Here is a 27714-nt window from a genome sequence, read left to right on the forward strand (position 1 = left end):
CGCGTGGCGAGTTTTATGTGTGGTGCCTTTTGAGTATGTGCAAGTTTTGTGTGAGGCAACTTTTGCATGTGTTGCAACTTTTGTGCATGTGGCAATTTTTCTGCGTGTGGCAATTTTTCTGCGTGTGCAAGTTTTGCGTGTGGCGAGTTTTGCACGTGTGGCGAGTTTTGCATGTGGAGAGTTTTGCGCGTGGCGAGTTTTGAGCGGCGACTTTTGTGTTTCTACTTTTATGTGGCGAGGTTGGTGTATGTGTGGTGAAATGTGCACTGAGGGTGGTATATGTGTTCGAGCACGTGGTAGTGTGTGGCGCATTTTGTGTGTGTGTTCATATCCCCGTGGTGGTGTGATTATCCCATGTTGGGGCCCCACCTTAGCAACTGTACAGTATATACTCTTTGGTGCCATCGCTGTCATTCTTTAAGTCCCCCTTGTTCACATCTGGCAGCTGTTAATTTGCCTCCAACACTTTTCCTTTCATTTTTTCCCCATTATGTAGATAGGGGCAAAATTGTTTGGTGAATTGGAAAGCGCGGGGTTAAAATTTCACCTCACAATATAGCTTTGACGCTCTCAGGGTCCAGACGTGTGACTGTGCAAAATTTTGTGCCTGTAGCTGCGACGCCTCCAACACTTTTCCTTTCACTTTTTCCCCATTATGTAGATAGGGGCAAAATTGTTTGGTGAATTGGAAAGCGCGGGGTTAAAATTTCACCTCACAACATAGCCTATGACGCTCTCGGGGTCCAGACGTGTGACTGTGCAAAATTTTGTGGCTGTAGCTGCTACGGTTCAGATGCCAATCCCGGACATACATACATACATACATACATACACACACACACACATTCAGCTTTATATATTAGATATACCTGTGTGTCATCTCACCTATATATAGTATATATCTGTGTGTCATCTCCTGTATATAGTATATACCTGTATGTCATCTCCTCCTATACATAGCATATACCTGTGTCATCTCCTCCTGTATATACTATATACCTGTAGGTAATCTGCTCCTGTATATAGTATATACCTGTGTGTCATCTCCTCCTGTATATAGTATATACCTGTATGTCATCTCCTCCTGTATGTAGTATGTACCTGTATGTCATCTCCTCCTCTATATAGTATATACCTGTGTGTCATCTCTCCTGTATATAGTATATATCTGTGTGTCATCTCCTCCTGTATATAGTATATACCTGTGTGTCATCTCCCCTGTAAATAGTATATACCTGTGTGTCATCTCCTGTATATAGTATATAGCTGTATGTCATCTCCTCCTGTATTAGCCCTCGTTCACACGTTATTTGGTCAGTATTTTTACCTCAGTATTTGTAAGCTAAAATGGCAGCCTGATAAATCCCCAGCCAACAGTAAGCCCACCCCCTGGCAGTATATATTAGCTCACACATACACATAATAGACTGGTCATGTGACTGACAGCTGCCGGATTCCTATATGGTACATTTGTTGCTCTTGTAGTTTGTCTGCTTATTAATCAGATTTTTATTTTTGAAGGATACCAGACTTGTGTGTGTTTTAGGGCGAGTTTCGTGTGTCAAGTTGTGTGTGTTGAGTTGCGTGTGGCGACATGCATGTAGGGACTTTTGTGAGATGAGTTTTGTGTGGCGACATGCGTGTAGCAACTTTTTGTGTGTCGAGTTGCATGTGACAGGTTAGTGTAGCAAGTTGTGTGCAGCAAGTTTTGCGCATGGCGAGTTTTGCGCGTGGCGAGTTTTATGTGTGGTGCCTTTTGAGTATGTGCAAGTTTTGTGTGAGGCAACTTTTGCATGTGTTGCAACTTTTGTGCATGTGGCAATTTTTCTGCGTGTGGCAATTTTTCTGCGTGTGCAAGTTTTGCGTGTGGCGAGTTTTGCACGTGTGGCGAGTTTTGCATGTGGAGAGTTTTGCGCGTGGCGAGTTTTGAGCGGCGACTTTTGTGTTTCTACTTTTATGTGGCGAGGTTGGTGTATGTGTGGTGAAATGTGCACTGAGGGTGGTATATGTGTTCGAGCACGTGGTAGTGTGTGGCGCATTTTGTGTGTGTGTTCATATCCCCGTGGTGGTGTGATTATCCCATGTTGGGGCCCCACCTTAGCAACTGTACAGTATATACTCTTTGGTGCCATCGCTGTCATTCTTTAAGTCCCCCTTGTTCACATCTGGCAGCTGTTAATTTGCCTCCAACACTTTTCCTTTCATTTTTTCCCCATTATGTAGATAGGGGCAAAATTGTTTGGTGAATTGGAAAGCGCGGGGTTAAAATTTCACCTCACAATATAGCTTTGACGCTCTCAGGGTCCAGACGTGTGACTGTGCAAAATTTTGTGCCTGTAGCTGCGACGCCTCCAACACTTTTCCTTTCACTTTTTCCCCATTATGTCGATAGGGGCAAAATTGTTTGGTGAATTGGAAAGCGCGGGGTTAAAATTTCACCTCACAACATAGCCTATGACGCTCTCGGGGTCCAGACGTGTGACTGTGCAAAATTTTGTGGCTGTAGCTGCTACGGTTCAGATGCCAATCCCGGACATACATACATACATACATACACACACACACACATTCAGCTTTATATATTAGATTATATTACATTTATATATATTTATACGATTTACATTGCATAGCACTCGTCCGTATTACAGTCTAGTGTGACTCCGGCCTTTCAGCCAGTCAAATACAGAATGGGGGGAGGCTCCTGCTGCAGACAGTCGTCTTACAGCCAGTCAAATACGGAATGGATGGGGGTGGGTAAGATTGGCCACGCACATTATATAGCAGTCAGCAACTTTGTCTCAACTCCTCATAAACAACTGCTGACAACTAGACGATCAAGTGTCATCGAAATTTGGAGATTCAAACCCCACATACCTATGGAAGAGAAGCTGTCAAAACCCTCAATATCAACGCTCAATCTTTTTATTCTGCTGTGAGATACTGTAGATCCGGCAGGGACGTTCTCCAACCACCTTATGTAAAACGCATGCACGCTCGGCCATGCAGAGTGTGCACGTATACAGCTGTTAGTAACACAAGCGTCCCTCTTTCTGCAGACAGCACAGGACAGACAAGAAGATAATTGGGGCATATTTATGATCCTGTCTGAACTTTCGACAATGTAAGCTTAGTCTAGACTAATTTAAAGGGAACCTGATGTGATGAAGATGGTCTCTGATCAGCAGAGGGGATGTTAGAGTGCAGATCAGATTGATATGCCGTACATTTTGTGAGAAAACGTTTCAGTAAAACTCGCATGTTATTCACTGACATGCCTTAAAGTTTTAAGTATAGGAGTCCAGTGGGCGGTCCTACTAGTAAGGACTGCCCACTGGACTCCTACATACAAACACAAGGGATTTTTGAATAAATAAAATACAAGTTATATAAGACTGTAGGAAAAGATTCAATATATCATTCTTCTCGGCTGCTCCTTCTCTCTATCATGTGGTCCACATTGCTTATGTAATGTGAATAGGTTTCTAGGAATCCCACCATTTTTTTTTTTAAATATCTGTATTCAAACAGGTCTCATCCCATATATCAGCCCCGTGTAAATACAGGTGGAAGGAAACCACGGTCTCGCCAGATGTCGGCCCAGCAGTTAGAAATGTTAAAATACTTTCATTCCTTTTTTTAAATAACAAAATTCAGCTTCCATTGTAGTTTAATCAATAACCTCAAAAATGGATTCCTCTAATTTGCCCAAGTGTAACAGATATTACATCTCACAAGACTCAAGAAGACTTAAATTATGGGCAGGAGCAGGGAGTTGTTTTTTTTTTTTTTTTTTACATAAACAGCACCACACTTGGCCATGTCCGGTATTGCAGCTTAGTTTCCATTGAGACAATAGTTCAATACCACACACATTGTTGTATTATGTACATATTGTATCTAATTTATATAGAGAAGGTAAAGGTGCCAGAATACGTCATATATAGAACACTGCTGCTGTTTGGGGAAAAAAAAAAAAAAGTGCCCCAAAAAGTAAACTTTTTAATAATTTGCTATAAACTTTACAAACAATGTAAAAAATGCTGCATGTGAATCCATCCCAACAGGGCGGCTAGGAAGGGGTTTCTATATTAGAAAAACAGGGAAGCTCAAGAAATATGTCTCCCCCTCTCCTCAAATCTCTGGTTTTCTGCTTATCAAAGTCATGAATTGGGTAAAGGTGCAGGTTTCAATGTTCAAGCTTGGGCAAACAGGTAACATATTGGAAAAACATGGCTGGTTACTTCCGAAAAAACAAACACCAAAACAGCGCCCCATCTGTGTACAGGTTATATGTGGTATTGCAGCTCAACCCTGGATGAGATGGAGAAGAGATGCAAAACCAGACATAACTTATTAACGTGTGGTGCAAATTTTGGAAGAAGGACTCCTCTAAAGGAACGTATAAAGATACGTGGCTACTAGTGATGAGCGAACATGCTCAGATAAGGTGTTATCTGAGCATGCTCGGGTGCTAACGAGTGTCTTCGGCATGCTCAAAAATTAGGTTTGAATCCCCGCGGCTGCAAGTCTCGCCACTGTTCGACAGTCGCAGGGATTGCCTACCAAACAGACAATCCCTGCATGTGTTGCCGCTCTCTAACAGCCATGCGATATGCAGCTGCGGGGGACTCGAACATATTAATTGAGCACGCCGAAGACACTCGGTTAGCACATGAGCATGCTCAGATAACACCTTATTCAAGCCCATTCGCTCATCACTTATAGTTGCCCAAAGTTTCAATATATAATTTCCTGCCATGACAATATGGCTGCAAAGATGTGGAAAAGGAATATGTGTCCCAGCCGCCAGCCTCAATCGGCGCCATTGGTGGCGGAGCGGAGCGCTCAGCACACGACCCTTACGGCTAAACAATATGAAAATTACCAGGCGAGGCATAATGTTCCCGCGGCAGACAGCCCGCCTACGTCTTTGCAACTAGACGAGGGAGCAGAATTAACCTGTCTTTCGAGAGAACAGTGAGTCACGCGTAGAAGACATAAGGATTCTTTAACCTTACATAGCCCGACTCCATTACATACGGCTGGGGGATTCGGAGCAGCCATGATGAGGACGGAATGACGACAGCGGCGGCAAAAAGGAGGCGAGGAATCAAAACGGTAAATGTGACGACGATCGTGAAGTCTCCATGGATGATCGGCGGGTGCAGCAGCCTTGGAAATGCGGAATATTCATCTTTCCAAAACTCATGTTCATTCCACCGCTGGCATCATTCCTTAAAATATTCTGAAGGATAGTTGGTTAGGTTTTCTTGGCCACCAGTTGACATTACGTTTTGATAGCAGGCGGCTACATTTACCCAACAATGCAGACGAGCTGAAGGCTGCTATCAAAGCAACCTGGGCTTCCATAACCCCTCAGCAGCACCACAGGCTGATTGCCTCCATACCACGCTGCACTGATGCAGTAATTGATGCAAAAGGAGCCCTGACCAAGTATTGAGTGCATTTACTGAACATACATTTCAGTAGGCCATTTCGGATTTTAAAATCATTTTTCAAGCTGGTGTTATAAAGTATTCTAATTTACTGAGATAATGACTTTTGGGTATTCATTGGCTGTAAGCCATAATCATCAACATGAACAGAAATAAACACTTACAATACATCACTCTATATATGAGATTCATTTTTTGTATTGAAAAACTGAAACATTTACTTTTTGATGATATTCTAATTTTGTGAGAGGCACCTGTATAGTTTTAGCTAAAGAGCATTTTTGCAATTGGGTTTCAATAAACATTTTGCCTTCTACAGCCATTGTCTGGTCTTTTGCTGGCTACAGAATGAGATAACTAAGAATCCATCAGTGAGCTCCCACAGACAGGAGTTTATGACTAGGGGTGCGTGCGCCCGTAGACTTTTTCAGATGAATTCCACATGAAAAAAAGCACACCGTGTACGTAACCTTTACAGCAAAAAAAAAAAAAAAAAGGTAAGAAAAAGTATAAAACATATGCACTGCAATGTCAAAACGACTTGCTGTGCGTACATTCTGTCTTATTGAGCTTCCTCCAACTACTCTGAGAGCCGTGTAGCATCTATAGAAAGTGACTTCCGCTTGGAACTCACAAGTATAAAGTTACAAAATTAAAAAAAAAAAAAAAAAGCAAGCAGCAGAAAAAACAACCAGAACACAAAAGACTAAGATGCAGGAAAAACACTGCCTAACAGACATTGTGGGCATATGTCAGGAGTACATGCACACAATGTCTTTTTCAGGAGGATTCAGCTCCGAAACTCTCCTGAAAAAGCACTGGCGAAACTCAAAACAATGAACACATGCATGTCTATGTAAAAAACACTGGCCTTTCATATGTTCAGACTTTTGAGCGTTTTTTAACCTCTTCCTGTTTCCAAAGATGCAAAGTGGTTAAAAGAAATGACCCGACTGTTCCTCAGGCGTTTTCTGTTTGGAAGACGTTCCTAATGGAAAGACTACAAAAATGCCACAAAGACACCCAAGGGTTTATTGTACGTCTTTTTGAGACTCCTCGTCTGATATTACGCTATGCTTTATTCATGAATTAATGGATTTCCAAAACACGTTAGAAAATCACCCAATGTAAAAAAACAAAAACAAATAAACCCTAAAAAACTAAAAATACAATATAAATAATAATTATAATGTCTCATGTCCATTTGAAAAACTAATTTTTCATCTCTTCCAAAAAATTGTATTTTTGAAAACGACGAGTATTGTAGGTGAAACCCCTTTAGGAAAAATGGCATTTCTTTGGGGAGTTTTTAGCTTCCTAAAGCGGTTTTCAAGAATTTTTCTCTCCCTGAAATATATATTTTTGTTTGGATAGGACAATGCCTAATTTGGAGCAGATTCCTTCAGGAAACGCTTAGGAGATGCGGCGTGTGTGTGTGTGTGTGTGTGTGTGTGTGTGTGTGTGTGTGTGTGTGTGTGTGTGTGTGTGTGTGTGTGTATATATATATATATATATATATATATATATATATATATATATATATATATATATATATATATATATATATATATATATATATATATATATATATATACACACACACACACACACATTATACACACACACATTATATATATATATATATATATAGCAATTTTTCAGGCAATTTTTGGAACAGATCAGCTTCAAAAGACTGTGCGCACACATCCTTATCTTCCTTCTCTTACGTTCCTCTAAGCGGATATATGACCGCAACGTTCAGCTCTTTCATGTTGTCAAAAATCCGCTGAGAGGAGCTCAGAAGAAGAAAGATGAGGTTATAAACGCTTTTAGTCGGAAGGAGCTCGCTGACGGATCCTCAGTTAACTCATTCTGCAGCCAATAATAGATCATGGAATACAAGAACTATAGAAGGCAACAAACGCACATTTTTTAATCAAAGCCAAAAAGGGGCGACAAATCCAAAAAGGAGGTCAGACAGAGCACAAAGTGACTGCATATTCTCCAACTCAATGGCCCAGTCGGTGGTTTCGCCAAAATGCTGTTTTTCAGGGCTACAGGCAGAAGCCATAACAGAGACACTGTTTCATGCCAAAGACGCAATGTGAGCCGGCCTTCGGCAACGCCATCAACAGCAGATTGGTGGTGGTCCGCTGTCCCTTCAGAGAAAAACAAAAAATTGAAAACCCCTAGGTACACTGACCAGAATTTTTTTTAAAATTAATTTTGCAGTTTTCCAGTACACACAGCATTTTTTTTTTGCAGTATCTCTGAAAAGTTGTTGCAGTTTTGCCCCATTCCCTTCCAATTGGATTTTCAATGAAACGTTTTAGGAGCAACTGTAAAAAGGATCCGTCAGCAGGTAAAAAGTGGCCAGGGTTTGGCAATACCTGGTACTGCCCTGCTCTATGGCCCCATCTGCTGCACCCAATGTACTAATTTATATGGACATTGCCAAGGGGGCGTGGCTTACCGGGTAACTATGCAAAGCAGCCAAAAGACACGTCCCTTAGAGAATGCTATGAGCGACGGCCCCCTTGGGTAAAGGCCACCAATACCTGGATATCGGGCGCCCTAAATAAAAAGACCATAACTCCAACCCCTGCTATTCTCACAAGCAATGATTGCAAAGCCCCCCTGTGCGAATATGGGAGTGCGGGAGTCTGCCACCAGCGCTGCACTCACTGTCTGAACATGAGAGTGCGGGAGTCTGCCACCAGCGCTGCACTCACTGTCTGAACATGGGAGTGCGGGAGTCTGCCACCAGCGCTGCACTCACTGTCTGAACATGGGAGTGCTGGAGTCTGCCACCAGCGCTGCACTCACTGTCTGAACATGGGAGTGTGGGAGTCTGCCACCAGCGCTGCACTCACTGTCTGAACATGGGAGTGTGGGAGTCTGCCACCAGCGCTGCACTCACTGTCTGAACATGAGAGTGCGGGAGTCTGCCACCAGCGCTGCACTCACTGTCTGAACATGGGAGTGCGGGAGTCTGCCACCAGCGCTGCACTCACTGTCTGAACATGGGAGTGTGGGAGTCTGCCACCAGCGCTGCACTCACTGTCTGAACATGGGAGTGTGGGAGTCTGCCACCAGCGCTGCACTCACTGTCTGAACATGAGAGTGCGGGAGTCTGCCACCAGCGCTGCACTCACTGTCTGAACATGGGAGTGCGGGAGTCTGCCACCAGCGCTGCACTCACTGTCTGAACATGGGAGTGTGGGAGTCTGCCACCAGCGCTGCACTCACTGTCTGAACATGGGAGTGTGGGAAGCTGCCACCAGCACTGCACTCACTGTCTGAACATGGGAGTGTGGGAAGCTGCCACCAGCACTGCACTCACTGTCTGAACATGGGAGTGTGGGAGTCTGCCACCAGCGCTGCACTCACTGTCTGAACATGAGAGTGCGGGAGTCTGCCACCAGCGCTGCACTCACTGTCTGAACATGGGAGTGCGGGAGTCTGCCACCAGCGCTGCACTCACTGTCTGAACATGGGAGTGTGGGAGTCTGCCACCAGCGCTGCACTCACTGTCTGAACATGAGAGTGCGGGAGTCTGCCACCAGCGCTGCACTCACTGTCTGAACATGGGAGTGTGGGAGTCTGCCACCAGCGCTGCACTCACTGTCTGAACATGGGAGTGTGGGAGTCTGCCACCAGCGCTGCACTCACTGTCTGAACATGGGAGTGTGGGAGTCTGCCACCAGCGCTGCACTCACTGTCTGAACATGGAGCGATTTTGCTCCCATTGATGGTGGTCTCACCCTGACCCATTCAGAACACCATATCCATAAGATCCTACTCTGGAGCATAAGTCTGCGTTCACACAATTACTATTTACAGCACATTTTCCTGCTGCAAAAAACCCAAACATGCTGCATAAAAAAAAAAAAATGACTTTTGTTCCCATTTGTGTCAATGGGTGAAAACAGCTTCTGCCGCTATCTCTGCAGATCGTCATGTAATTTTGGGATACTGATGGGGCCACCTGAGCCGTGGCAATGTATTATAAATTTAAGGATAAAGACTCTTCATTACGATTTTTTTTTTTTTATTATTGAAAATGAAAAAAAATAAAAATCAGAACAGCAAAAATACAGCCAGTTATATAAAAAACATCAGGAAAAAAACCGCATTGCGGATGATGCGACATTTCAAGGTTTCCCAGAGGCCAGAACACATTCCACTTTCCTAGAGCCGATGTTCACCAAAACCTTCATTCGGCATCTTTATTGGAGAATAAAGAGACCCGGAGAGAACGTCGCGGCTCGGCGTCGTGTTTGCAGTTTTTGTTATTCCTGTAGGTGATGACCTGGGGGGTGCAATAAGGCTACAAAAAGTGGCGTAATATTGGTCCGAGCGTCACACATCTCCCCATTCACCCTCAGCGATCACCACTTGGCCCCCAAACAGTCCACAATGCCGCTGCTCTTGAGCCCGTCGAAGAAGAAGAAGTTATTATGTGGGGGGTCCCGCTGGGAAAGAGCCTGTCCACGAGAAAGAATAGGAAACATAGTAAGTGACCCACCGAGATGCTGGAGGGTCCGAGTCTGGATGTGTTGTGTGCGCTCAGTACCTTGACCATCTCTTGGCCCAGAACACCACCTACGACCGCACAGACGGGAGCCATCTCAGAAAAACAATAGCTGCGGGAAAAGGAAAAAACAAAGACAGAATTACAAGGGGTACATATCCCCGGAAATGTGTGGTAGTTGCCGCTCGCACCTACCTTTAGATGAAGAAGTGGCCACACGAGCCCTAACTATAGCCCTGGCTATAACTGAGTGTGCACGGTAGAGTTGAGCAAAGTGGACATGTCAGTAGACCGTGGCGGCGCCCTATGAACCGCCTCGCACCTGCTCCTTTAATAGTAGGATCAGATGGCGCAGTGTAATGATCAGAAGAGGCGCCTGGGATGGAGGAAGGTCGCAGGGCTCTGGACCGGGCCAACCATGGACTACCGACATGGCCACCGGTGAGAAACTGGTCTGCAAATCCATGAATATGTATGGCTTTTGCTGCAAATTTTCCTGGTTCTGTGTATAGTTATGGAAGAGGCGAGCTCGAATACTACATTTGGGTACTCGCGGCTGTTTGACAGCTGCCAGTTTGTTGCGGCTGTCGAACAGCCGTGAGACATGCAGCCGCGGGACTCGAACATAGTAATCGAGCACGCCCGGATAACACCTTATCGGAGCACGCTCACTCATCACTAACTTGTTACCTCTCCCTCAGGATAGCCTCCATTGACCCCAAGGGAAACAGGAACTTTTATTCAGGCTTCTACCTGCTCACCCATTTGGATGGCGGCACTATTTTTCTTCAAAAAATTATGCAAAATTGAATGACAGTGTCCGTAATTGTAAAGTGATGGGTGCCGTTTTCACGGTGCATCGAGTGCCCACCTTCAGATAATATATGGGTATGGGGGATATAATGGAGACTCTTATTGGTGAAAACTGCAAAAACTACCCCAGCAGTGTAAAATCCCACTACCACCAAGCCCCCCAATACTGAGCCCTTTTCACCCCTCTGCGCTCACAAACAGACAGGGGTCTTGTCGCTGCGGAGGGCACTTGTTCCTGTGGGTATCACACGCACGGCTGGACACAATTACTGGTATTGTAGTGGGGAGTGATGCCGTACGAGCGCCACATGTGGCCTGGCGCTCACAGCTGGGATGATGAGACCTTACATGACGCCGTACGGTATTATTATCATCAGGCGATATTACAGTGTGTAATGCTGCACCGCGGAGCAGGACAGTTATAATATAGAGCTTTCAGCAGCAAAACGGTGGAAAAATGAGTGCATTTTGTGCGTTATGGATTAGCTGCTTCATTTCATTCATTGCCGTATTTAAAGGGGACCGGTCAGCATTAACCCTTTGGATAGAATACATCATGACTTTAAACGATACTTTTAGTGAAAATATTCAAGGAGCTGCACTTGTCGGGACCAGGAGGAAGACGTTTTACTCCCTGACTGCAGGGGCGGAAAGAGCTGCAAGAAAGCAGAGAGTCTGCTACTATGATCAGTCCTCCTTTATGGCTTTTTAGTTACCCCCGAGGAGGGCAGGAATTAAACTGTGGTCATTTTATCACCAAATATACAAATCATTATTTTTATATATATATTTTTATTGTAAAACTTCAAGCTATTATAGAAAATTGCAGGAGGGTGCACATGATTGCAAAGTGCTGGGTGACATTTTGACAATTGGCTACTTTTGGAAAATTTGAAGGCTATGGGCGAATTATGATGACGTGTTTTTAGGGCATGTCAGAAGTATTCGGACCGGCTGCAGGTCTACTAAACCAAACTCAACAGGCTCATATACAGTTATGGAGCTGCCGAGTCACGTGGTCGGTTCTGGACATCGTGGTCCGCACTCGGGCAGTGAATATCCAAGTGTGAAAGTTTACTTCTTTCCCCAACTCTATATATATATATATATATATATATATATATATATATATATATATATATATATATATATATATATATATATATATATATATATATATATATATATATATATATATATATATACACACACATATATACACACACACACATATATATATATATATATACCCCAGAAATAAATCAATAAAAAATGCACTGTTAAAAACAGGCTAAGATACTCCAAACTACAATAATATACAAAGAGAAAAAAGGGAGTACAAAACTGCCCATGTATAAAAAGTATATCAATTATTTTTTAGCTATCAATATAATCATAAAATCACCACATACATGATTGTAAAAAGATTTTTTCAAAGACAAAGAAAAATATAGTGAAGGACACAGAACAGAAAAAGGTCTGACACAATTGCATATATCAAAGGACTGGGAAGTCAGAGATCATAGTATATATTCCATATTACACCGCTATCTAACCACCATGAACATAATCAAAGTAAAAGAAGCATAATGCCAATGTGGCTATATCCCTATACACGTGACTGAGGTGTAGGCAGTGCAAATCCTTATATCAAAATATAATCTCACCCAATGTCGTCCAGGCAATAGGTCAGACCACGCAGCCCCAACGCGCGTTTTGCGTGGGCTTCCTCTGGGGGCTGTGCAAAGGAAATGCGTGTTGGGGCTGCGTCCTCTGATATATGCAATTGTGTCGGACCTTTTTTTTGTTCTGTGTCCTTCACTATATATTTCTTTGTCTTTGAAAAAATCTTTTTATAATCATGTATGTGGTGATTTTATGATTATATTGATAACTAATAAATACTTGATGTGTATATATATATATATATATATATATATATATATATATATATATATATATATATGTATATATATATATGTTATATTTTAATACATTTATGCTACTATAAATATAATTTATGTATATATTATATTTATAGTAACATATTTATATTAGAATAAAGGTAGATATTATGAAAACAATTTTAATGAAGAAAAAGAGGTGTGTATGTGTATATATAATATATATTATATACATTAGAATACAGGTAGATATTATAAAAAAAAAAGAAAACCATATATGGTACATCCCTGTCCTTTATTGAGGGGCTTTGTGCGGCCCCTCTCAGAATCTCTTTGGGGTGGTATACCTTGCAAAGTCTTCGGCCAGCAGTTCGGGGTTGACCCCCATTGAGTCCAGCAGGTCGTTGCGGATCTGCAGTAACACTTCGCAGTCCCCCTGGAAGCTGCCGGGCTGGGGGTCTCTTCCCTTGTCTGTGCGGAACTTCATTATAACTGTAGAGACAGTAAGGATGGGATCACTAGATTATAGGAGAGAGGACATTATATTTTACCTTTACAACTGGAATAAAGCAGATTGTGGAGATATTCGGATCCACAATGAAGGGACTTCTTCCATTAACTCCGAATTCCCAAATAGGGTATGTGGAAGAGAGGTTTCTATAACCAAGAACCCCTTTAATAGAGTGTCCCAGCCAGTCACATTCAGCTAGATCAATGTGGCTGTGACAGGGACCCCCACTTGTCCCACCAGGCTGGAAGACTATCACTACAAGTTAGAATGGAGCTGTGGTCTTGTGGCTGAAGGATTAGGTGTCCCTTGTTCTCAAGATTAGTGATCGGGCTTCCCATTCATCTATCCAGTAGGCTTCTGGCTGGAATATCCCTTTAAAGAATTATCCCCATCCCCATAGATGGATATTGTTGGATAGAGATTGTAATAAGAAGCACTTTTGCAATTTACTGCTTTTTAAAACATGCAGCCGTTCTGGAGCTAGTAACACTTTTCTTTATGGCCCGTTGCCTAAGCAACCGACCACCCCTGCCATTTTGCCAGAAAGCACCATGATGAAGCTGGCCAGGATTAGGAGGTAACGTCACGCTCCAGCGATCCTGATCCAAACAGTGCTTACAAGCTCAAAAGAAAACAGGTTGGAAGCGCTGCACACATTTTGCTGTCTAGCAGCGGTGGTCGGTCTCCTAAGCAATGTGCAGTCATCAAAAGGAAAATGTTAATATCTCAAAGACGGTTAAATATGTTAATAAGCGGTAAATGGCAAAATCACTTGTATTTAGAAGCACCATCCATCTATGAAGATGGAAACATCCCTTTTAGGGACTTTGGCCCATTCAATTTCCTAAATCCAGAAAGTAATGGGCCTCATGGGTTCATATGTTGACGTGATCAGCCTTTTGGACGTATCCATCCTAGACTATTGTCTGGTGACAGCCTCCCCTCCTCCCCTGCAGACCGATTCTAGACACTGGCGGCTGACAAATGCAAATTTTACATATGCGGACGGAAATTCTGAGCCGCATTTATCATGAGAGATGGTGGAGATAAAGTCCCTGACGTGGGAGACCACCATCGTCTCATAGCCGCTGGATCCAGAAACAAACAGGAGGCAGCGTGCGGGGGTCTCATGGCTGCACTGCCCCCTACTGGTAACAGAAGAGGCCGAGCCTATATATAACTGCATTACAAGCAAGTCATCCTGTAACTTTAAGTATTAAACATTCCAACCATTACTTTAAATCAAGAGCCTTTTTCTTAACAAAAAGAAAATCTGGGTATAAGGGGAAAATTAGATTCATTTGTAAATAATCCAGATTTCATAATGGCCCCCGGAGTGCCTAAAAGGGGCCGACATCTTACATTTCCTGCAGCTCGTTTGTCAGCTTCTCTGTACAGACAAGGACAGAATGTGCAGAGCCATCACAGAAGCTAGTGTACGCAGCTCTCCTGTCACTCCCTGGTTATTTTAGAAAGGGGCTAAACAGAATCAACTCCAAAACACTACACAAAATCTATGATCTATATTTTGAATTGATTGACATTTAGTCTTGCCGTCAATTGGCTTCTCTTCCCCTGCCCACCATATGCGCGTGGCTGACTGAGCGTGCACGAGGCTTCTATGGGGAAAAAAAAGGGTAAAGACGCCCGTACATGTCACATCAATGACATCTATCTCCCCCATAGACTGACCGCTCAGCTCGGCCAAGGGCTCGTGTGGTCAGTTCAGAAGACTTTGCTCCAATTTGCAGCTGCCATAAAGCGCACACCTCCTCCCTCATGATCTATGCCAAGGAAGCATAAAGTTTTCCTCTCCGAGGGCCACATTGCATCACTTCCAAGGGCCACAATAAAAGTTAAAGGTCATTTCTGCCTCCTGGTTATAAAGGCCTGATAGATTGGAGTCCAGAAATTGGAATCTGCTCCTAAGGGAAGAATTGGGGTTCCCTTTCCCCCTACACAACACTCCGGAAGAAGGGGGCTGTGAGGCATGTGGCTCTGCCTTGTAAACTCAGCAATGGGGAGAGCCACAAACACCGATGTTAAGATCTACGGGCTGGACATAGATCTGTCTGAGAATTTTCCTCCAGAGCTTATTTTAATGCAAGGACGGTGTTACCAGTGTGAGACATGTAGATGTGGAAAGCAGGCTGTCAGCCATTACATGTCTCACACTGGTAACACCTCCTTCCATTTACAATAAGCTCTGGAGTCTTGGGGAGATCTATGTCCGGCCCAGAGATCTTAACATCTCATTCACATATTAAGAAAAATGTGGATTCCTCAGGAATAAGACATCGGATCACAGATATCAAGGTATCATTGTATTCACCTTCCTATGACCTACATGTCCATATAGACAGCTGAGGAGGAACAATCCTACTGACACATTCCCCTTGTCTATGGAACTAACCACAACTAGAGGAAAGGTAAACTGATTATTTTTTCCCCCGGAGTCTATCATTTTTGTATTAATTGCAGAAGAGCAGCGAGGTCCCGGGACAATACATCCACACTCCGCCCTGCGCTCAGGTTTCTCGCCCCTCTTGTTTATGCTCATCTTTACTGTGACCGGGATATTATTCATTGTTCAAGTGAGAGGAAAAAAAATAATTCAGGACACATGCCCAAAGCAAATAAAGTAATGGAGTCTGCTGGGAGGGAGTGGTGGCATCTGTCTTATCGCTTCCCCCAAGGCTTAGACGACAGCAGCGTGAGGGCATCCAAAAATAACAGCAGCTTCTCCGGCTCATCTTCCAGAAAGGGCAGGTCCCGACCCCCCGAGCACGTGCCGTCCCCACCTCGCCCGCTGCACAGCCATCCTGCAGAAACAATGGAGGCAATATCTGCCTGCAGAGGCGAGGGGAGGCAGCGGGCACGAGCCTGCAATACTGAAGCTTGTGCGGTGCAAGAACTCTGCTTGCTGTCAGTTCATAACATTCTGCAGAAGCTAAAACTCCATCCATTGACTTCTATGGGGCTCAAGTGCTTGTTCTATGGATGTATCTGAACATCCGGACATCTATTAAAGTAACCACTTTGAAACATCTTTTCCTACAACTCGGCAGTTCCTCGGTTATTCCTCCTGGAAAATGGGTGCTACCCAGGTCATTCATCTACACGCTTCCTCACTATCCAGTCACAACTAAGGGTGTGCGTAGGGACGCAGCCGCTGCACAAGGGGAATCGGACCACCCAGATCATTTATTCATGTATTTCCTGGAGGAATAACAGAGTGATGCAAGGAGAAAAGAAGAGCTGACAGTTCACACTGCTCTTAGGGTCCTTTAAATATTATGGGTGGCACATCCCCGTAAACCAGGAGAGATGCACGTCCATAAACGACCCAAAGCTGCAGTTGGATGAATGAACTTGTCGTCTGATCGCCGCCATATTTACACAGACCAATGATCAGTATTGGTGGCAGGATGGAGGCTCTGGATGACCTGGTGTAATATTCAGAACGTGGCTCGGAAAAAGCAGAAATGGCCCAAATATTCACATACATTTGGAAAGTCAATCAATGGAATAGGGTCCCGACCCCCTATACCTCCGCGGCAAGGCCGAGGCACTGAGCATGCCCAACCTCCGCTCCATCCCATCTCCTGTGGCTGTACAGGGAACTCGGATGGTGGGTTGCCATTGTGAAAAAAAAACATAAAAAAAAAAAAAAAAAGCTGCTGCCGATGAAGCTGTAGGAGCAGCGGTTACATAGACCGGTCAAATCTGCTGTACTGTCCTAGAATCGCTGGTGCTCTCTCTCGCCCTGCCTGGACTTGCTGGGCGACAAAAACGCCCCAATTGATCCACTAATATAGACACCACTGGACCACAGGGATGGGTGTGAAATTTTGCTCAAACCTGAACCTGGAATTACCCTTTAAGAGCTTGTGGAGCGAGAGCGGCTGAGGCTCGGGAGGAATGTCCGTCCAACCCGTACCCCTCCTGCAGGTCCCAGCACAGGAAACCCAGAATAGCGGAGCAGGTGCACGCCACACCCGGGCCTGGCAGAACACAAGGACGCCCTTCAGCTTCGTTTCGGAGTCCAGTTGCCACGTGGGGGTGGAGTGGGCCTGGCAGACGGCGGCAGGAAGGAAGTTTTATAAACATGGACAAACATTATGATAAGACAAGAAAAAAAAACCTTCGTATGTCAGAGCTTCAGAAATCAGGCAGCAGAAGGGGGCTGGATACCAAGGAGCATACACTGCAGCTCTGCCATACGCCCGTCCTACAGAGATGGCACCAGAAGGCCCAACAAATGCCCCACACTGGCAGCACATACCTGCAGCTTATCCAGCTGGATCCTACATTGGGCAGTGTGGGGTTTCACTTAATTTGGGAACCTATGGGCGACATACGCTACCATATACTACAGAGGCATACTTCACACATCGTGAGAGCTTATCCACTGATTTGTATGCGATATCAGGTTCTGTTCTGACATTTTGTGTTATTCCACAGTGTTGGAATATAAAGTACCCACTGCTCCAGAATCCAGTGGTGGCGGCTTTACACCACTCCTTCCGACACTCGGCATTGTGCTTGGTGATGTAAGGTTGCATGCAGCTGCTCAGCCATGAAGCTCCCCCAGGGGTGCAGTTTGTGCTGATGTTAATACCAGAGGAGGTCTGATGGGGTCATCACTTAGCGACCTCGCCCTCTAACTTTACGTGGTAATGATTAACCCCTTAACCAGTTCAAGACTGGGACATTTTCACCCCAGGCATATTTTTGGGATTTTTCGCACATGCACTTTTAACAGTTCTAACATTTTTTTTAAAATAATTTTTGCCACTTTCTACTATTGTTCTTTGCAATATATCTTTCATACCCCATTTACCATGCAGTAGTATTAAATTATCATCATAAAAGAGATTTATGTGTCACTGATCCCTGCAGGCAGGAGCACGATGGGCTGAAGCCAGGAGAGTCACCTCCCTCTATCAAACACTTTCAATGTCGTGATCGCTTTTGAGTGCAGCATTTAAAGGGTTAAACTGCAGGCAACGGTGGAGACTCTGCTGCCAGCAGTTGCGGCGGGGGTCCGGGCTGTTTATCACCTGCAGCCTTTAGCCGCCATCTTTTCGACAATAGTACTTACAACATCATCGTGACTAGTAGATCAGTCATGGTGCTGGAAACAGCAGCCCACTTCTGATGGGTATAGCCGTCATTAAGAGGTTAAGAGATGCACCCCAATACTTTTTATCCACATAGTTTATCAGAACATTGAAATACCACACAAACGTATAATTCGACTCTGGCAAGTAGCCAGCACCCCCTGAAATCTATTCTATACTTTCAGGATGACAGATGCCCCAATGTGCCACGGACTTGGTAATAAAAGTGCCGTGACCATCACTAATCAGACCAAGAAATACCAGCGTCCTAGCCGAACCGAGTAATACCAGAGACCTAGCCGAACCGAGACCTAGCCGAACCGAGACCTAGCCGAACCGAGACCTAGCCGAACCGAGACCTAGCCGAACCGAGACCTAGCCGAACCGAGACCTAGCCAAACCGAGACCTAGCCGAACCGAGACCTAGCCGAACCGAGTAAAAGCCGAGACCTAGCCGAACCGAGACCTAGCCGAACCGAGACCTAGCCGAACAGAGTAAAAGCCGAGACCTAGCCGAACCGAGACCTAGCCGAACCGAGACCTAGCCGAACCGAGACCTAGCCGAACCGAGACCTAGCCGAACCGAGACCTAGCCGAACCGAGACCTAGCCGAACCGAGACCTAGCCGAACAGAGACCTAGCCGAACAGAGACCTAGCCGAACAGAGTAAAAGCCGAGACCTAGCCGAACAGAGTAATAGCCGAACCGAGACCTAGCCGAACCGAGACCTAGCCGAACCGAGACCTAGCCGAACCGAGACCTAGCCGAACCGAGACCTAGCCGAACCGAGACCTAGCCGAACAGAGTAAAAGCCGAGACCTAGCCGAACAGAGTAATAGCCGAACCGAGACCTAGCCGAACCGAGACCTAGCCGAACCGAGACCTAGCCGAACCGAGACCTAGCCGAACCGAGACCTAGCCGAACCGAGACCTAGCCGAACCGAGTCATAGCCGAGTCCTAGCCAGTTTTGTGGTCAGAATACACAGGAGGAAAAATGAAGTTATAACATAGCAGCCATAGGAGGAAAAATGTAGTTATTACATAGCAGCCATAGCCATTTAAATGCATGGACGTCCACCAGACTGAGGATCGCTCTACGTTGGGGACTTTCTACTGAACCCTCCTTAAAACACTATATAAAAAAGTTTTCTTTCTAGAAGCTCAGTATCATCTAGTACTTACCTTGCAAGAGGAAATAGTCGGCGGGCGTTTTCTTGAGCGCAGCTTTGGCTTTCTCGCTGTTCCAGTCGATTTCCAGGGCGTCCTTCAACTGGCAGAACTCTACTTTCTGACAAGGACAAAAAAAAAAAAAAAAGCGGAGAAGTTTTTGAGTCGCGCTGGGAATGTTTTCTCGGGAAAACTTGAGCTGACTGTCATTTTTAAGCAGAGGCCTCCCCTCCCCTTTGCGCCCCCCTCTCAGCTCTTTAAAACATTTAGACAGCGAGAGGAACATTGATTGGGGCCGCTGCAATGTCACTGGTGGATAATGAGACTGAGCGTTCCCGCGGCTGAGGACATCGTGCTCTACTTTCTCTTAGACTTTGTTTTTCGCCAACTTTATACAGTTACAATTATTTTTTGACAACTGTGACAAATTTTTGGATAGAGCAGGGGGTCTTCAGCTGGCCACCGGCACAATGATCAATATTCAACATCGTCATTGTTTAAAAGGGGGGTGGCCCACTATTGATAATCCATTTATATTAGAAGGGTCTTTGGACTATAAAATGATTGCCAAGACTCTAGAGATCAGCTGCAATCAGGCAGCAAGGGTTAGTTATCCCTGCAGCGCCTCCGCAGGGAAAATGAAGAACTGCACGCGGTTTTAATCTAACCATGTAATGCTGGTCCTCCAGAACTGGTCATTGAATGTTCAGGATCTCAGGATCGGTGGGGTCCCAGCAGTCAGACCCTCACTCATAAAAGACTTCTGTGGGAAAACCCCGATAACTGCATAAATCAGCAGAATTATCTGTGCATCTTTCACAGGGAAAAAAAAAAAATCCAAGTGACTTTTTCAGTTCAATTCAACTTTCCTTTCATATTTGACGAGCTCCTCTCGACCTGCGCTGACATAATCCCCCCAGATACAACAAAGCCGCCTCTGTTCCCCGTCCGGCTCGGCCCCCAGGTGGATTGACCTCTTGACTTGAAACCTGCTGCTTTAATAGTGAGGATCGGGGGCGTCTGTGAACGTCTTAGGAGTGTACGCGTCGGCAAACAACAGGTCTGCTAGACGCTAATGAAGCCCTATTGTGGATGACAGTAGCCCGGAGGAGAACTCGTCCAGACTTCACCGGCCGGGTGACACAGGATCCGCCTCACTGGGAAAGGTGAACCAGTGTCATCGGTAATGATGCTCCCAAGATGAAGGTCAAGATTACCAATGAATGAAGATTTTTACCAGGAGACGGCGGAACATAATTATCGCTATATTGCCTCATTAAGATGTGATATGACAACACAACAATTAACACAGGAACAATTACTACATTTTTTTTACTGCAAACTGAATAAAAAAAAAAAAAAAAAACCCTACAAGATAAAGGGTTTGTCCTCTACTAAGTATTAGTCTACAGCAGGCCCCAGGATGGTCTTAAAGTTATATAAAAAAAGATATTCACACTGGATCCCCGCTGTGCCTCTGCAGTTCCCCAATGGTCTACTTACTTCCTCTCCCGGCAAGGAACTTCACATGACTGCTGCAGCCAATCCACGACCACTGATTGGCTGCAGTGGTGAAGTTCCATCCAAGTTAGAAGGCAAAGCCAAGATTCATTTCTGGCCGTGATGGAACAGTACCGCCATCGATAATCGGTGAGTGCTGATTGGCTGCAGCAGTCATGTGATGCTACGAAGCAAGTAGACTGGCGGGAGACATGGCGGCAGTGTTGAGAAACACCAGGCTTACAATAAGGTAATTTGTGGTTTTAATTTATTTTACAGTTCCACTGTATTTTTTCTATTTGACCTCCGGATTGTTATCACTAACGTCTGTTCCCTATGTGCAGTAAAATACTGAGCGGTCGCCGTCTTCTGCTGTTCCTGATGTAGCTCCATTGTGACCTGCCGGATCGCTCCGGTGTTGGCTAGGTGGACCGGAAGCCACTTCTACTCATGGAGAGCCAGAACGAGGATCTCATAGACTTACACTGAGCTTGTGACTGGTCAGGAGCTGTGTTCACAAGATGCCGGAACGGGACCGGTGGGACACCAGGAAGAGCAGAAGACTAAGGGCAGGGGACAGAAATTAGTGAAATAAATAAAAAATTAATAAACACTGGAGTGGTGCTGTAAGTCCGCCATTGGGCCTTTTGCAGAATAACATTTTATTAGTGGTCAACCCCTTTAAAAGTCGGTCAGTTCTTCTAAAAGGAGCATTTAGGCTACAAGCCAGGAATCATTCCCAGCACGACATGTGCATTTTTCTGCAGAATATGTTGCATGGCTGCTGCAGATTTCTCACATTCAATTGCAAAGTGTGAAATATAGATATATTCAGATATAATCTTCTGCAGATGTATCACGTGAAGACCCACAGGAAAAAAGAGAAGAAAAGATGGAAACTCGGGGCATTTTTAAGTGCACTTTTAGTAACATTTTTGTTACATTAGTTACATGCATTGGCTTATAAAATTTTTCAGGTTTTCAAGACTAGAAGGAAAAAAATGACAACAAACCATAGTCATAGTCAGAGATGCTTGTAAAAAGACAATCCTCCTTCACTCCCCCCAAAAAACAAAGCACCAGATTAAATGCTATGTATAAATCCAACCTTAGAGGGGCTCTCCAGGACTACCGTATATTAATTTGTTACTACGTGGCTGAGAACTGACATGCAGATGATTGCAAACTACCTGATTGTTCTGTCCAGCGCCGCTCTCTGCCGGCACAAAGCGGTCACTCATGGCTCCTGACGGCGATTCCGTGGCTTCCGCGGACGTCATTTCTGGGGCGTAACTGCTGAAGTCATGCTGATTGACAGGGTGTGATTGCTGACGTTATGCTCACTGACAGCCAGATCCCCGCAGTTAGGCAGAAGGGAGTCAGCTGTCAATGAGCATGATATCCGCAATCATACCCTGTCCACAGCTCCCTACTGCCTAACTGCGGGGAGCCAACTGTCAATGAGCATGACGTCAGAAATCATGCCCCGTCACCAGGAGCCCAATAGAAGAGCTGCGAATTGCTGGCAGGAGCGGTCAGTGACTGTTCTGAGCCAGCACCGGGTAGGACAGGCAGGGAGTTAGCAGCTACCTATCTCTTACTGTTTTGGCTCATAGTAAAATAAATAATTTAGTTCTGAACATCCCCTTTAAGAGCCTGGTCAGGATTACATTAAAAAAAAAAAAAAGTGTTCTGTCTGGTACCGCAGCGCTGGTGAAGTGAATACTATCATAAACCTGGGGAGTTTTTGCTGCCGATATACAATGCATTATCTCCTTGAGAGCTAATGATTGAGCATGTGGAAATACAATATGCCCCATCCTACCATTTCCCATATCTACAAACAGGAGACAGTCAGGACACCTGCATGCAGAAGATGGTCCCACCAAATTAGTGGGTTTGGTGAGGTTCATCTGACATGTATGGCCACGTTTAGCTGTTTAATATGGAGCGATTTAATGGCCAGATAATATCCCCAGCGGCCATCCTCACTTGCATGTACTGTACATAAATGATTGGCATTAGTAAGTAAATTGCTTCATTAGCTGCTCATAATTAATTACCTGGGCTATAAAATAAGAAAAAAAATCCATTACAAGCTCCATCAACAGCAGCTTAATGACAGTTTCTGGGCAGCAACTTTACTTTCTATAGAGCACAAAATAAAAAAAAGCAAAAAATAAATGAAAAAGACAAATCTGTATAAACAGTAGATTTGCTGACTACACAATGAAAAGTTTGAGGGTTTTGCTTCTCTAAGCCAATGTGAGCGCGGTTACTCGTCCCCTGTAATACATTACTAGTGTGGAATAAGCAGTACGCTGCCGCCGGTCCGGAGCCTCTAAATTTAATAATGATGTCACCCCTGAAAATCCCCAAGATGGACTCCCAGCAATAACACAGGTGAGCGTGCTGCGCTCCACGAGACTGTCAGTCTTTTCAAGCGTGCGAGCATCGAGGGAGTTACGGCCCCGCCGAGACAAGCAGCTAAATTGCAAAATGTTCCGCCACCATTGTATTCTTCCAGGCGGCGCGCTCGCTCACCAGTGGGGAATAACACACACATCCCCCGAGCGGTTCTATAATTTAAATATGTCACTTTGCGAAAGCCGTCAAGTAAAAATGAGCTCCTGTTTGCAACACATAAGCATTCGCAGCACCTAAGGCGTCCTAATTGATGTCGGAGAGGAAGAAATTAATGAGGGGGGCGGCGCTGTCCTTCACTGCGGAGATTACATAATAGTACCGCCAGATAAAACTTTCACGGAGTCTACAGAAGAAGGCGACGGCCTCATCCGGTGACCGCAGACCCCCCCATTACGGCCTTCATCAGTCATCTGTGAGCAGGTCGGACCGCCAAGGAATTTTGCCTTCGGGTTTCTCAAGTCCTCATTCAGTGAGCACAATGCCGTTCCGCTAATTAGAGAAAATCAATACTAATACTATCACCTTAACCCCTTAACGTTACAGTGGGGGGGAGGAGGGGTAATTTACCATAGATGGAGAGTAGGTGGAAAAGATTATATAAATCATAAAATAAAAAATGGCGGAGCAAATTATAAGTCCACAGAATATCTATCATGTTGGAGAATTTCCACCTCCAGTGGATGTTCACGCACAGGTCTCCGACCTCTCCCTCCCAAGGATCAACAGCGCTAGCAGGAGATCTCGGAAAAGGAAGCAAGTCATAGAAGAGTGACCTGTCAGTCATTGACAAGAGGCCGGCGGTGGGCGGAGAAAGAGGCCGGAGAGCTGAGAGTGCAGGCCAAGCCCCCCACATTTAAGGCTCATCTGCACAAAGATTAAGATATGGATTTCTAAAAAAATCAATGTGAGGTGGGCGCGCTCTGGCACTTCTTACCTTTTTGATCATTGTGCTTTCTGCAGCATCGATCTTCGGCTTTTTAGCTTCTGGGCCGTCTTCAGACTCCTGACTGGTTTTTGTAACTTTCATCTTCTCCCTGAAATATTAGGATTTTTTTATGCTCCGTATAAATCGAGAGGTTTTAGAAAAATCTAAATTGAACAGTTCTAAGAAAATAAATTACAACCCCAGTTCCAAAAAAGTTGGAACTCTCTGCAAAATGTAGAGAAAGCAAAAATGCAATGATTAGGAAATCTATTATCGCCATATTTTATTCACAGCAGAACACTGAACAGATAAGTAGGTGAACGATGGACAATTTTCCAGTTCAGTTGAAAAAATTAACTGATGGCAGCAACAAATCTCAAAAAAAAGTTGTGTCCGGGCCGTGTCCACCCTTGTGGTGCCTCTACTCTTTTTAAGAACAGTCTAAAAACATCTAAGTAGTGAGGAGACAATTGCTGAAGTTCTGGGAGAGGAACATTGTCCTGTTCTGGTCTGATATTGGATTCTCGCTGATCCACACTTCGGGGTCTTCATCAAATTTTTCGTTTCTTAATGCACCAAGGTTTTTCTGTTGGTGAAAGGTCTTGACTGCAGGCGGCCGGTTCATCATCTGAATGCTTCTTTTGTAGAGACATGATAGATGCAGTATGTGGTTTACCGTTGTCTTGCGAAAATATGTAGGGCCTTCCCTGAAATAGACATTGTCTGGAAATAGCAGATGTTGCTTTAACAACTCTATATAATGTTCAGCATCGATGGCGCCTTTCATAACAAGCTGGATGGTCCCGTTCCTCGATAACAAGGTGGATGGTCCCTCTCCTCGATAACAAGCTGGATGGTCCTTCTCCTCAATAACAAGCTGAATGGTCCTCCCTCTCCTCGATAACAAGCTGGATGGTCCCTCTCCTCAATAACAAGCTGGATGGTCCCTCTCCTCTTGAATTTGCAGGATACGGCATCCATTGTTTCCATAAAGAATATCATATTTGATTCCTCAGACCACAGAACAGTTTTCCATTTTACTTCAGTCTATTATAAATGATCTTTTGGTCTAGAGAAGATGGCAATGTTTCTGTATTGTGTTGATGAATTGCTTCTTTGCATAATACAGGTTTAATTTGCATTTGTGGATGGCACAGAGAACTGGGTTCACTGACCATGATTTCTGGAAGTATTCCTGAACCCATGCAGTGATTCTCGTGTTTAATGCAGAGCTGCCTGAGGATCACAAGCATCCAATACTGACAGTTGGCTTTCTCCCTTGTGCACATGTATTTCCCCAGAATCTCTGAATCTTTTAATATTATGTACTGTAGATTGTGGGATATTCATAGTTTTTGCAATTTTAACTTTTTATAAAAAAAAAAACTGGCTCACAATTTTTAGACGCAGTAGTTCACGGATTGGTGGACCTCTGACTACCTTTGCTTCAGAAAGACTCTGCCTCCCTAACATGCTCTTTCTATACCAGTTTTGTTGAGAATTGACCATCCAGTCGTTTTATATCAGTACCACTTACTTTTTTCAGCCTCTTGCTTACTCTGTCCCAACTTTGAGATGTTTTGCTGCCAGCAATTTCTAAATTAGTTAATTTTTTCAAGTGAAATGGAAAATTGTCCAATGTTCAGCTTCTAATTTGTCGTGAATGAAATATGACGAGAAGAGATTTCCAAGCCATTGCATTCATGTTGTCTTTGCAATTTACTCAGCGACTCACCTTTTTTTTTTTTTGGAATTGGGTTTGCACAAGACTGTACCCCGAGCTATGATCATATACTGTGTCCCCCCATTTGAAGGACAGCGCGAGTACCCCACAGGGCTATGGCATGTACCTAGGATAGGTACACAATTGAGTAACCCTTTCCTATCCGTACAATATACTGCCATCCTTTCCCTGCTGTGCTGGGTGGCTCCAAAGATTGGTAGATGCATCGGTGACATGGAGATATATAGCTGTATAAGACCATGACTCGATGACGCTTATCATAAGCACGGGAATAGAAAAACACGAGTGTAGACTGTCCAGTCCTGCATCCATAGCCACAGACATCCACAGCGCGAGAGTCTGGCAGCCTCATCTATACATCACAGACCACATGCCCCTGTAAGAAATTAGCCCCAGGGGGTCACACAGTCGGGAACACATCGGGACCTTATTGGAGTCAGTGATCGCAGGGGAAGGTGAGAACAGGACACCGACCATCACATCACGGGACCCGGCGCGTCAGGGTTTATGTTCACAGACACAAGATATCAGGCGCATCACCCACTAAAATATTTAGGGAGTTGAAAGAGATTAACCCCTTAAGGCTGCGGCTAGTTTTAGTCTTAAAAAGTTCATTCTCATCATCAAAAGTGATCCCCTATTCCCAGAATCGATGATAGCTTACAGATCGGTGTGAGGGTCCGTCCACTGGGACCAATCCTAGAGAATGGGGTAGGAAGTGGGGTCCAATCGGAATGGAGCAGACGCCACATTAACTCTTTACATGACCGTCCAGAGGTAAGCGAGGGCTGTGCTTGGCTTCTGACAGCGGATCTATAGAGAATAAATGTCGGCTCCCCTTCTCTGGATTAGTGGGGGGCCCTGCCGGTCTGACCCTTCCCGATCTGCAAACTATCGATCCTTTTAATGCTGGGAATAGCCCTTTAAGGATACTGTACATACCTTCCTTGATTTATTTTAGTCTATTTGAATGGAAATCCTGGTATGGGGTTTTTTGTTTTTTTTTGCAGTTTTATTACTTTACTAAAAACGTTAAAAAAAAATATATATTTGACTTTTTTTTATTTAGAAGTAAATTAATTTTCTGGGGCACACAGGACTTGTGAATTCGGCAGAGTTTTTCTCTCTCCCTTTGCTGCAAGGTAAAGTTAATCACATGTCAACTCTAACCTCTCAGGGAGTAATTGTGGGATCACAGAAAACCTGGGCTTTTACCAGTTGAAAGGCTGTAAAAAAATGATGGCTACTTTTTGTAGAAACAGCTCCACTCCTGTCCAGTGGCTGTGTCTGGTATGGCAGCGGAGCCCCATTCACGTGAACAAGGTTGAATATAAGGAGCGGCTGCAGTACCAATCACAGCCCGTTGACAAAAGTGGAGCTATTTCTGGGGAAACAAAAGGAGCTATTAAACAGCTTTTCTCACTAAATAGCATGGATCGGTGTTGGAGCAGTGATTTCTCTCCATCAGTCCCATGAAAGTGTACAGGGCAGTGGCTGAGCATGCTCCATTTACAGGAGGGATCCCTGGACTTAGGATTAGTGGGGTCTCAATGATCACTCATTATGTATTATACCATGTATTTATTGGAAAAACCCCAATAATGTCAAA

The 27714-nt window shown here is 44.5% G+C and overlaps 1 protein-coding gene across 2 annotated transcripts in view; it reads right to left on the bottom strand.

Annotated features, from left to right (window-relative positions):
• Positions 1–9490: 9490 nt before the first annotated feature.
• The window catches only part of SAE1 (SUMO1 activating enzyme subunit 1), a 30135-nt gene continuing 11911 nt past the window's right edge, over positions 9491–27714 (bottom strand). For both annotated transcript variants that reach the window (XM_077285514.1, XM_077285515.1), the window contains exons 5-9: positions 24371–24470; positions 19525–19630; positions 13055–13199; positions 10033–10102; positions 9491–9943 (exon numbers count right to left, since the gene is read on the bottom strand). In XM_077285514.1, the coding sequence (XP_077141629.1) occupies positions 9848–9943; positions 10033–10102; positions 13055–13199; positions 19525–19630; positions 24371–24470 (517 nt within the window). In that variant the 3' untranslated portion in view covers positions 9491–9847. The remainder of the gene's footprint in view (positions 9944–10032; positions 10103–13054; positions 13200–19524; positions 19631–24370; positions 24471–27714) is intronic.

The sequence above is a fragment of the Ranitomeya variabilis genome, chromosome 2 (genome assembly GCF_051348905.1).
Source record: "Ranitomeya variabilis isolate aRanVar5 chromosome 2, aRanVar5.hap1, whole genome shotgun sequence".
Taxonomy (NCBI): Eukaryota; Metazoa; Chordata; class Amphibia; order Anura; family Dendrobatidae; genus Ranitomeya; species Ranitomeya variabilis.